Source organism: Amphiprion ocellaris, chromosome 23 (genome assembly GCF_022539595.1).
Source record: "Amphiprion ocellaris isolate individual 3 ecotype Okinawa chromosome 23, ASM2253959v1, whole genome shotgun sequence".
Lineage (NCBI taxonomy): Eukaryota > Metazoa > Chordata > Actinopteri > Pomacentridae > Amphiprion > Amphiprion ocellaris.
Window position 1 is genome coordinate 3,124,753 of NC_072788.1, and position 12,338 is coordinate 3,137,090.

The window sequence follows — 12,338 nt, forward strand, 5'->3', positions numbered from 1 at the left end:
AAACTATACAAGCCAGCTCACCAAACTTGCTAGTACTACATGCTAATGCTAACTGCTAATTGCTAGAATACTTCACTACTTCAGCCAAGCTCACCATAGACAGAGACTATACAGGTAGACTTCATCTAAGATGCAAGTACCAATTGCTAATTGCTAATGCTATCTAAAAAGGAAAAAAAAGCAAAGACACAGCCACTACCTTACAACACAAATTTACCTGAGATGGCTGCATGGTCCCAAAGAGACTCTAACAGGCCACTCCCCCACTTTCCCTACACTGCCTCTTCCTGGATGTTGTTAAAAAGTAATTTGGTGCAATTCCATCTCAGCTTTCCCACCAAAGAGCACAGCCAAGTTTGTTTTTCAATTCTAAGATGCTCCACTCAGTACATGTCTTTTACACGTTTAAAAAAAATCTATCAAATCAATATTTCTGTGTGTAGAGCACTGTAATGTTTTACTCTTCCATAATAAATGACCACATATTTCCATTAAGCTCTACTGTGGGATGGATCTGTTTCCTCTCTATGTTGATTTTCACTCCGTTCTAGCACAATAGTCCAGTTCCATTCCAGATATGGAGTTACTTTACAGCACCAGGGAAAGCAGGTCTACTCCACCCGTCTTGTCTACAGCAGTGGACCACCAGCTCCTGTCGGCTCCCACCGGCTCCTGCTGACCCACATTTATGCCTCATTGTGAGGTGAGAGAAATGCAGGAAACGCCCAACCCAATCTCACTCCCCAGTTATTTTTTCAGTCCAGCTGGCAAGCTGGCACTTCCGTCAGAAACAGCACTCTGGTGAACGCACCTGTCCCGCAAAAGGCACACTTAACTGGCCTGTCTGAGGCAGGAAAGAGGGGAAATAAAGAACGAGAGTTGTGAGAAAGGCTTTGTTTTGTTGGAGGTAACACTAGCATGGGTGGTTCATGTAAAAACAGAGATTTGGAACACTTAGATGTGTATCTCAGAGGTTGGCAGGTCTTGTGCTTGGATGAGGCCTTGAGTCCTGCAGAGAGGGGATTTTGTTGGAGAGATTTAGTGTGTATTTGTACAGTAGGTGAGCCTTTCTGAGTCTAGCTTGTCTTTTTTTTTCTTCCCATATTGCTGCTTTCTACATTTGAATGTTTTGAAAAATGTACTGTACTCATGTAAATAGTATGTGTTGGCTAATCAGTTGACATCCGGATTGAGTTCGTCTCCCACACAATGAGGCTTTCAGTAGTGCGACTGGAACGCTGCCACTGATGTAACCATCAGAATGTGTGCTGTGGTTTGTTATCACAAAACTCCAACTGATAAGCCAGATTTATAAACAGTGTCTGGCAAAGCTAAAAATCTGTATATAAATAACTGAGATCAAGCAATTGCTTTTTCCTCTTCGATGCTCCATGAGTCTGATTTTTACATACCAGCAGGGTTAGGATAAAATGAATACATTCAGATAAAATGCTGTTGTCTTTAGCTGTGAAACATCAACCATTAGTCTGTGTTTTACAAGCTAGTGGTCTCAAGGTCATCCAGGGACAAAGTTCAGGACATGCTGTTGACCGGGGGCTGATGGGTAACTAGCACAACATCATTTTGCTCTTTGTGCTTTCATCTTCTCCTGCTGTCTGGCATCAATTTATAAGTCATTGCCGTTATTTGACCTCACGCTCAAGCTTCAAAGAATGATGGGGGAATACGAGCGTGTGCACGTCCACGTTTTGTCCCATCTGTTGTTTCTGTGCTGTTGAGTGTTTTGGCAGGTTTAAAAGTGTCGAAGGTTTCAGTGAGGACTTTACTCTGGCATTGCTTGGAAACCTTTCAAATGTTTGGAGGTGTGCTAATACTGTAACAGACGATTCGAAACATTTGGTCAGTCCTTAGTTTGTCTGACTGGAGAGAGTCTCAGCTGAAAAACCATGTGCTTGAATAAATATAGACAGCGGTAGCTGGGACCAGCTGCAAAAATCTGGTCAAGGCAAGTGAAGGAGTAACTCTCCCCCCTGCCCTCGTATAACTACCACCTAAATGACCTTGGGTAATGCACTTAACCTTCAGTTGTACAAGAAGCAGAGAGGCGACCAGAGGCCAACAGTAGAAGGCTGTGGTTGAACTGAGCAGCTCCCAGATGTGAAGAGTATAACTACGAGGCAAGGTGGTACCAGAAACGAGCAGGGGTCTCGACAAAACCTCTTGCAGATCTCACATTTGACCTATGAACACTGACCTTTAGAGGCTCTTATTTCGTAAATTGTTCAGATCTCTGAGTAATTTAATGAAAATAAAAGAAAAAATCTAACTGTTATGGCTTTGCCATTGGCATTGGTTCCAAATATCCCCAAACCAGCAGTTCTCAAGTCCATCTTGGCTCCTTGGTCATTTGCAATTACGTGTCTGGATGGGTACAGTTTTATACTAAAGCACTGAATATATGTATGTGTTACTGTAGAAAAAAAGAGTATTTACCAAAATATAATGGTGTAACATTAGTAACCTGGTAGAGTTGTATAAGCTGTCATATCCCATTTCAAAATTATCTTTCAACGATAACGTTAGTCTCAGTAGACACATAAACATGAGTTTCTTGGGTAAAGATACCGGTGGCTTTTTTTCAGCCATTTGCCACTTGGATGGATGGATGGATGGATGGATGGATCTGAAACTCTCATACCCAGTAGTAAAAGAACAGATTTTTCTCCTCATATCTTCATGCACACAGACTTCTACCTTTGAATTCTTTTCAAAGAACCATGTGTTTTTCAATGCAGTTGAACATACATTAGATAATTTTCCAAGAATCATGGGAAATGCAGTTTTCCTTTTCCATGCCCTTTCTAAGGGAGTGGCTTTCCTGTGTCCACTCAGTTTATCCATTCCAGCGTCCCACTGGCACCATGGCAGAAACATTTATTCAGGTCCAGTCCTCCTACTCAGGGCAAAAATGGATACTTGGCATAAATGTTTAGATGTGAGTTACAGGCCAGTGCTGGAGCAGCAGACAAACCTCCCACTCAAAGTATCCAAACCAAGGTCAGGACTCCTTTACCACTACCTAATTACACATTATGACTGTGGAATTCTGACATTTCTGATCTGCATCCATGGACATGACCTGTACATGCTGCTCTACTTATGCAGTGTTTCTTCTAGAAATATATTCTTGTCAAGAAGGACCAGGATTTAGACCATGATTGGGACGTGAAAACTCCCTTTACTCTGGTAGTATTAGTGCTTTCAGTGGGCCAGGAGTTGCCTAAAAATAATAAGTTGTTGTTGGCAGTTCTTTAACACTCTTTGTTTGATGGTAAGTTGTTGTTTACATTACAACTTTGAGAGTATTTCTTTTTGAAACACAAGCATGCAAACAGAAGTAGGACACAGTACAAGCAACACACCCTTTTGTATCACATTTGTGCAAACGGTTATCTTACACCAACCTGTTGAAACTGGAGGAAACTTCAGATATATTGGCACTGGACTGACATCTGCAATTTTCTATAAGCAAAAAGATTAATCTTCTTAGAACACTTGACTGCTTTAGAGTGAGTCTGTCGGTCTCAGAAGTAGTTTCAAAGACTCAGGATTGAAAGTGTGCTAGCTTCCTATCAGAGATCATGGTTTGATCATTTGAGTTTCATATTTAGGAGTAAGCTTCTCAGAATTGTCAGCGTGGCAGTCGGAATAATTTTCATCCTTCACGGCTTTCTTCAAGGTACAAAACTGAGGCAATGGACATGGTGCGCTACAATGCAATATGAACAGTTACAATTTTTACTTGGCAAACAGTATCTTTAGTCAGAACTTTATGCCTTCAAGCAGCCATGGCTGGACTTTTAATGGTTTCGGGTTGTCTGTACGTACATACATCTGTCCCATTCTCAGAAATTTGCCGATTGTATTGATCTTACGATGTGTGTTAAGCATTCATGTTTTAGAATTTGTGGCTTCTTTGCAGCAACATTCATAGTCTCTAAGGGAAGACAGTATGTGTCTCTGGAAGTTATTCACTGGAATTACATGTCAGGATACTGATAACTTTGATTCCACTAGAAAAAAAATCATTACATTGAATTTATATTGATGAAGAAAATAGCATGCATCTTTTGCTGCAGCTACATTCATTCCGTTTCCCACGGTTATCTGCAATTTTTGTTCTTTTGTTGTTTGTTACTGTCTGTCAGACCTCCTCTTACCTTTTGTTGTCACAACTCTGCTATCTACATTTTTCTGCCAGGCCCCTTGACTCAACTACCTTTTGTTGTTTGTTGTATTACCCTTTGTTACTGATTAGCAACCATACGCAAATAAACCACTTTTCACCCTTGCATTTATATATGGCCCTCTCCCTACCCTCTGACCCACTCTCTGACCATCCCAATAAAATGTGGACTCTGAAAATGTTCTTGGTCAGTTACTTATTGTTAGTAAACCCACCGTATGCTGGAAAACCAATAAACACTTCACTACAGCAAATTTCGAAGGACGAAGAGTGAAATGTCTTCAACAATAAATAGCTTCGTGGTCAATTGAAAAGCTAAGAAAGCCCTGACGTACTTCCTAATGGAGTTGGTACTGACCAAAAGCAGAGCTAAAACAGAATGAATATTAGATTTGCATTTGCCATTTGGAGACAAACATCACTGCAAATGAATGGCAGTGTTGCTCTTTAACTACGGGATGTGTAAATATGCAACTTTTTGCTAACAATATTGCCTTACAATGTTTAAAGGTAGTATGTTTTATATTTTTGTTGTGTCCAGAGCTTGTTTCCAAAGTCCATAAGTGAAAAAATAACTTATTTCAAGTTTCAAGAAGTGCCATCTAATTTGAATTGGAGTGAATGAAGGAAATGGGTTTATGAAGATTCTGAACTGTGACTACTGAAATTCTACCCCATGAAGATAGTGAGTGGAAGTTTTGGAAATCTGCGAGGCAGATTGTTGACCAATCCATACTTCTCTTTTCCCATTTTTTGTGTTTTAGCAAAGTTACAGAGTATGTTTATGGTCAGCAGAGGGCCGGTATGCATTATGACCGTGGTGAACCCTCACTGGTTTCTGTGTGCTGCAGTGTAATTGATCTGCAGATCAAGGCTGCGATACGGCCAAGCTGTTGTGTTGGAGAGTGAAAACAGACTTTGTGTTTATGTGCACATCTGTATACAAGCGTGTGCAAACACACTCTTTTCACCCCTCTAGGCTTTGAGTCACTACATAGCAGAGCAATGGGGTCACTTTCTCTGGAGTGTAATGTAATATATTCTGCTGCGCTCCACAAAACGTGTTTACCTAAACAACTGGCTTCTGCTGGGTTATTAATGGTGTTCCTGTTGCCTTAAAGTTTTCTGAAGGAAGTCATTGTGATGTGAGTTATGGAGCTGAAGCTTTCATATCAACAATCTTTGTCCACCAGCAAAAACAAGTCTAGTTTCACATCCACGTCTCAGACCTGTTATTGTGCCTTGTTGTTTGGCTATCCACGCTGAGTGCTCTCATACTTTTCTGACTCTCTTTCCTTCTTTCTTTCTCTCCAGAGGAATATATTTTTTTTCATTTTAGGGCAGGGGTAGGGAGGAGATCTCTGGCGGTGCTGAAGTTTAGCGGGGCAGCGTATCCCTGCCAAGAAATGAGTTCACCGAACCGCTGTTTCCCCCAAAGGAGATACGATAAAGTTTCTGCTAGAGGCCTGGCCCGCCACTTGACTTATAGATGAATCAGGAAAGAGAAACGGGCAGGATGAAGAGGAGGATTAGGAAAGGGGAGGCAGATGTATTGAAGAAGGGAGAAGAAAATCAGCTTTGCACTGTTAACAATGAACCAAGATGAGAATTTAACCATTTTGATTTTATCAAATGTTACATTTTTGTTTCAGGAAAAATTCTAAGAAATAGTTAAGATGGACCTTTTTACACAAAACAGTGTCACAAGACAGATGTTCCAGGAGATAAGGAAGACTATGGCAGTCAGCTTGTAAAAGAAAATGTAATGAAAGTGTGAGGTCCGAGAGTTTTAAACATTTTTAATGGACTGTTTGGCAGATGGTGTTGCAGGCCTGGTATTTATCAGTGTTCATTTTTCATCTCCAGGATTTGTCTGTTTCAAAGCTTGGCTTTAATTTATCATTATATGGTATAGAGTTGACTTGGCTAGTGTTAAAAAACTGGCTTAACATAAGTAATAGCACATGTGGGATTTCAATGATAGCAAGAGGCTTTAAAAGCAATAATTTAAGAAATTTTCAAAGATGCCATTCTTTGCAACATGTATATTAGTAGAACAGTTTCTTTTAGTGTTTCTGATTCATCTGCTGTCTTATCTTAACCTTTTGATGCACAACATAGGTCAAAAGTGACCCATATTCAATGGAATATGGGTCACTTTTGACCCATGTTATGCATCAAAGGGTTAAATGGCACAGACACAGCGGGTTTAGTGAAGTTCACACACTTGATGGCAGTGCAGTGCCCTCCCTCCAAATACCAGTCGCAATGCCAGTGTTTACTTTTCTTCTCAGTGTTTGAACATGTCTGTTTCACTTCTTAAGGTGGTCCTACAGTAGGCCATTTCCTTACACATGTCCCATGACTTCACAGAACTAGTCACGCAATAAGAAGTAATCCTGTATGTGTGCTGGAGATGTGATCCCTTGTTACTGTGGAACAGATTTGGTTAGTTCCATTTGTTGAGGACTGACATGGGATGAGGCCAGAAATTCCAGAAAAATGCTAGTTGGTAAAGCATTCAGTCCCTCCAGGATTTCCCAGGCTTTTTTCGTGATTGTTGCGACCTAAAATACCTGAATTCGAGGCAGCTTTTCGAAAAAATTGCGATATAAGTTGCAATGTTTTAAGCATATTTGTTGCCATGAAAATGTAGGAGACAGTGACAGCTGCTAAAAAAAATTATTTTTTCAGCTTTTAGAACGTGTTTCAACATTTTAATTGACAATATTTATTCCTAAACTAATTCTTTAACCCATTTAAACAAGCTTGCACACTACGGTGGGAAATTAGCAGCAGCCAGATACTGGTTTAACATGAAGTGGTTGGTAGATTTAAGGCACAAAATGATCATTTACTATTGAATGAATCATATTTGGGCATATCTGTCAGTGGCTTCAAAAGTTAATTTCACATCCTGGCACACACAGATTCACACACGGCTTGTCACATCAATTCATTAATCTAACTTCCCTCATTCTTTGAGTGCTTGCAACAGATCTGGATGCAACAGCTTCCATCATGGTGATTTGTCTGGTCTGTGGTCCACTCCTTTCAGCCATTCTCCTAGAAAAATGCTTGTCAATCGATGATTTTTGTTTGTATTCCACCACAATATTGCAAAACAGTTTACCTCCGCTTTCGTGAAGAACATCCAGGATTGTTTTCCACGGTCTTTAGCAGTAATTTTTGTTGGTAAATGAGAGACATTAGAATCGAACATGTCTGCATCTTCGAACTATAAACCAGGAAGTGAATTCGGTGACGTACGTGCATTACATTTGCGCTAGGGACTGATATGATTGGTGGAATTCACGGGAGGCGGGCCAGAATTGTGGAAAAGTTGCGGTGATTGGACAAAATTGCAAGATCATGCAGAATTCACAGAGATTTGTTGAATTTGCATTAATCGTTGCGATCGCAACATCGCAAATTCCTGGAGGGACTGAGCATTTAGTCACACGTGTTCCCAATGTCAAAACTGAATCTTTACACTCACAGACGACTCAAATTTAGGTCAAATTCAAATATGTAATGTATGTTTTTTAGCTGCATATTAAGTGATAACTTAAATACACCCTAAATCTCTCATTTGTCCATATAATAATCAGAGTTATTAAATAACTTGTAGAAAAATGATTGAATTCTAGCATACTGCAAAGTTTTATAGGCCTAAAAGTGATGTAGGTCACTTTGCAAAAATCGCAAGCATAATCCTTTTTAATACATGGTATTTTTCGTAGCATTTTGAGCCCCCAACAGGCTTGTTCAAACAAAATTCAATAGTTCTCTTTCATTACAGAAATGCCATAGTTATGGCAGAATGACTGTAATATTGGACGGTCCAGCGTTTCAGTGACACATACTTTCTGCACTTTGAAGCCGTTGAGGCTGCACGTCAGCCAAACCCTTTTATTAATGTTCCATGTTGCTGCAGCAGCAGATCCTGACATCACTGCAGCTCCGACGCCTGATAGGGTCAGCGGAAACCAATGGCCCATAACACACAGAGTTTCATAATAGTTATGGTGTTTCCCTGTTTTATAACCGGAAAATCTGCGCTGCCACCAGTAAATAAAATGAAACCAAACATCAAAGGGGCTTTCCATAAGAGGAAAACGTCTGCAGCCATCGCAGCTTGGCATCGTCTTTGTGAATAGGGTTTTCAGGGAGGCTTAGAGTGTGGCCTTATAAGGTCTTTACAGCTTGACAACATTTCATTTCTCGTCCTGGCTTGTGGCCTCTGTAGGCTACATATTAGAAGAAACATTAAGCTTTTAATGGGCTGTACTACACTCCACGGAGCTTCTGTTAGCTGTAATTTAATAGCATTATTATTTTTTTTAATTTACACATGAAAATTTCTGCCGTCTGACACCACGTTATTCACAAAGAAAATTTGACACAACTTAGAGGGTTCTGGTTATGAATGCTGGGTCATATTTGTGGTTTACTGGGACTTTATAAAATTTCAGAGGCAACACGATTGCAAGCCAAGTCACTGAAAGATTGGGGTCAGACATATGTTTAGAAATATCATCACAAGGCTTTTATGACTTCAGTTCATGGACATAAATAATAAATGAGCACTAATTAAAAAGCACTGAAAAGAAAGGGTGAAGCCTAAATGTACCCTCAGTGGAATGTTGTTTTTAATACATTGTTACTCACCAAAACCCAGAGGTTTAACAAATGGGATGAATGAATTTCAGTTTGTCAGTTTTATTCACATAGTCATTCACAATATGCTGCCTTTCAAAATAATAGTGACAAATCCAGCAAATCCAAATGATTCCCACTGAACAGCTCGACAGTAGGAAGAAAAAACTCACCTTTAACAGGAAGAAACCTTCAGCAGAGCCAGGCTCAGTTAAGGCAGCTGTCTGCCTCAACTGGTTGGGGCAAGGGTATAGGAAAAAGAGAGACCTGCAAGTTTTCTTTTAAAGTTTAAAATAGTTTTCGGCACATTTCTGCATCACATTACCGCTACCTGTAGATCAATGGTAAAGTGTGACACCATTGGAAGGAATATACTTGCTTTTGATGAACAAAACCGTAATCCACTTCAACGCGAACCTTTAAAAACTCTGCATGACGCGACACTCAACATTTTTCTACAGCACTGAGCTTTCAGAGCCTTATACTATTATGCCTACCAGTGAAACATTTGCTTCAATGTGCTGCCACATTATCAGATTTGACGTTAACAGCCACAGTTCTGTTATTTCTAAGAGACGAAACGTCAGAGAATTGGGATGCGGCGTTGGCCAAGACGGATCAAATCAGGCTGTTCGGTTGATCCCTCGCTCCAGTGACTGGATTTGTAGGACTGTATGGTGCCAAAGAGAACACGTCAAACAAAGGAGGTGTCGTCCCACTCTTCAGCCTCTCCTGTCATGAGCTCAGCACTGCAGCACCATGAAAATATCTTACATCCATTCAAAGCCTTATTAATCATTGTGCAATAACATCAACAGCTTTCTGTAGCTGCTTCAGAAACAAATTGACTCATTTTGTCCGCTTTTCCTTCTTCTTCAGTTCCCGTCATTATTAAATGGTCTTAACAAGGCTTCAGGTTGGGTTTCTTAAACCAACACTTCTCTTGGCCACACACTTATTTTCTTTGTCACTCACTGCCCAGTAATTACAGGCTTTACTTTCTCACCAGCATTCTTTCTCAGTCTCCTCGTTTTCTGTTTTGCATTTGAGAGTTAAATGTCTTTAATGCTGGACAGTCATTGCCTCTGTTTTGCCTGGACACACCAAAGGCTAATAAAGAGTGCTGTACTGCTATTATTTCATTTTGTCTTTTGCTCTGACCAAAAGACTAACTTCTCTCCTGTGGCACATAAGTTACACTTTGCAGCTAACTACTTCCTGTCTTACAGTCTTGACATTGATTGAAGGCAGATGCGGAGATAAATCAGTTTTGATCATTAATCATTTAAGGACTCCTGAGGCAAAACTTCATTGCTGTAATAATTCATCTTCACATTTCTTTTTGGTTTTTCCTTGCTACATAGAGTTTCATGGGGAATTAAGTTCATGGGAACATTTGGATGTACTGATAAAAGCAATGGAATAAAAAAAAGCTTCTACTAATTTAATACTAGTTTATTTTTAAACTCAACCGTGAGAATCCACTTTAAACATGTTCTTTTACTTTTAACACGAGCCGTATTCCTTGTATGTGTTCAACACTCAATATAGGTGATTCTGAATGGCACGGTGTATTGAACAAATTGTCCAATAATCATCATTCTTTGCCTTGAAATGAAGTTGAAGTCTCACTTTAAGTGTAAGCAGTGGAAGCTGTTGAAATGCCAGAGTGAAAATGCTTAACCCACTTTAATTAAATTCAATTGTGATCACTTAAAGAAGCTGAAGTGTCATTTAATGTAATGTGAAATAGTGGAAGGACTTCTCCTAATCAGTGGAAACTTGTTCTCTCTCTGCAGCCTCCAAACAATGACCCTCCTCCGCTGCCCAGCTCCTCTCTGCCAGAAGGTTACTACGAGGAAGCAGTTCCTTTAAGTCCTGGGAAGGCTCCTGAATACATCACCTCCAGTGAGTGAGATGCTGATTTATACTAAACATCAGATTTAGCACATACTTGGGGCTACAAACCCAGACAGCAGTTGATGGACAGTCAATGTAGTCCGTTTATCCCCTCTCAGACTATGACTCGGACGCCATGAGCAGCTCCTACGAGTCATACGACGAGGAAGAGGAGGACGGGAAGGGTCAGAAGATGCGCCACCAGTGGCCGTCCGAGGAAGCGTCCATGGATCTGGTGAAGGACGCCCGGATTTGTGCGTTCCTGCTGCGCAAGAAACGATTTGGCCAGTGGACCAAACTCCTCTGTGTCATCAAGGACAACAAACTGCTGGTGAGAAACTCTTATAGACTCACTGTAAAGAGTTCCTACAACAGTTTAGGCTACAAGATGTGTGGATGTTAAATAATGACACTAATGCTTTAATTAAGTCAGATGTTGTTGATGTTTGCCCATTGATTGACTCAGTGTGGTTCGACTGACATTAGCCAGTCTCATTTAATAACCACACCTCGTAAATTTTGCAGTTTGGCTTTCCCAGGATTCCAACTGTTATGTCACTGGTTTTGCAAATTTATGTGCATAGTTGTATGCATGTGTGACGTAAAAGTGATTCCCCCTTCTTCCCCTCCAGTGTTACAAATCCTCCAAAGACCACACCCCTCAGATGGAGCTCACACTATCAGGTTGCAGCATCACTCACGTCCCCAAAGACGGCAAGAAGAAGAAGCATGAGCTGAAGATCGTCCACCAGGGGGCGGACGCCTTGGTGCTGGCGGTACAGAGCAAAGAACAGGCCGAGGAGTGGCTCAAGGTAACGCAAGTTAGTTTCATAACTGAGTGAACTGGCAATTGCCCCAGAGCAAACAAGCACACTGACCTCGAGTCCAGACAGTTTTCTTCCAACATTAAGACCCATTTGACTGTGAAGAGTGTTGATAAGCAGCTGATTTTCAGGGTTCATCACTTTGATTCATTTCTGCTTTTCTGAATCAAGAGTTTTCTTGAACACGTACCTGCTAGATAGCTCAGATATATTCTCAGTTTTGAGTCTCTTTCAATGGTTTGTTATTATGAGGGTGATTGTGAGTAACTTAGTAACTTTTTTTATTAATATACCACTCAAAATTTGGAATGTTTAGCGCCTTAATTGTAGCATCATTAGAAATCAAACACTTCCTTGTGTCTGTATTGAGTGGAATATAGGCATAGTTTCACTTAAAGGCATGATGAAACCCTATTAGCTATTCAAAGATTGCTTTCTGCAGTCTCACAGACCATGAACGGTGCTCACCATACATCAGTCTAAGGGTCAATATATAATTGAGGGACTTTTGAAGTCCATGGGATATATCTTGCATACATTTTCATTAAAAGTGGAAAAAAAACTAATTTTTTTTATGTTCATTATGATCATGTCTTCACAAATTCCATCACTATTTATTATGGAAACACTCATTTATTAATAAAAAATGACTGGATGCCACTAAAATGTCAACTAAATAACCGTCCGAAATTGTTTTGATTGTGTTCTTTTTAAGTTGAGATAATCATGACAGATATTTCTTTTTTGGC

General features: G+C 40.2%; 1 protein-coding gene across 5 annotated transcripts in view; it reads left to right on the forward strand.

The window, feature by feature from the left end:
- The window catches only part of afap1 (actin filament associated protein 1), a 106,036-nt gene that overhangs the window by 69,044 nt on the left and 24,654 nt on the right, over positions 1–12,338 (forward strand). For all 5 annotated transcript variants that reach the window (XM_055007765.1, XM_055007762.1, XM_055007764.1 and 2 more), the window contains exons 4-6: positions 10,666–10,774; positions 10,885–11,096; positions 11,398–11,577. In XM_055007765.1, the coding sequence (XP_054863740.1) occupies positions 10,666–10,774; positions 10,885–11,096; positions 11,398–11,577 (501 nt within the window). The remainder of the gene's footprint in view (positions 1–10,665; positions 10,775–10,884; positions 11,097–11,397; positions 11,578–12,338) is intronic.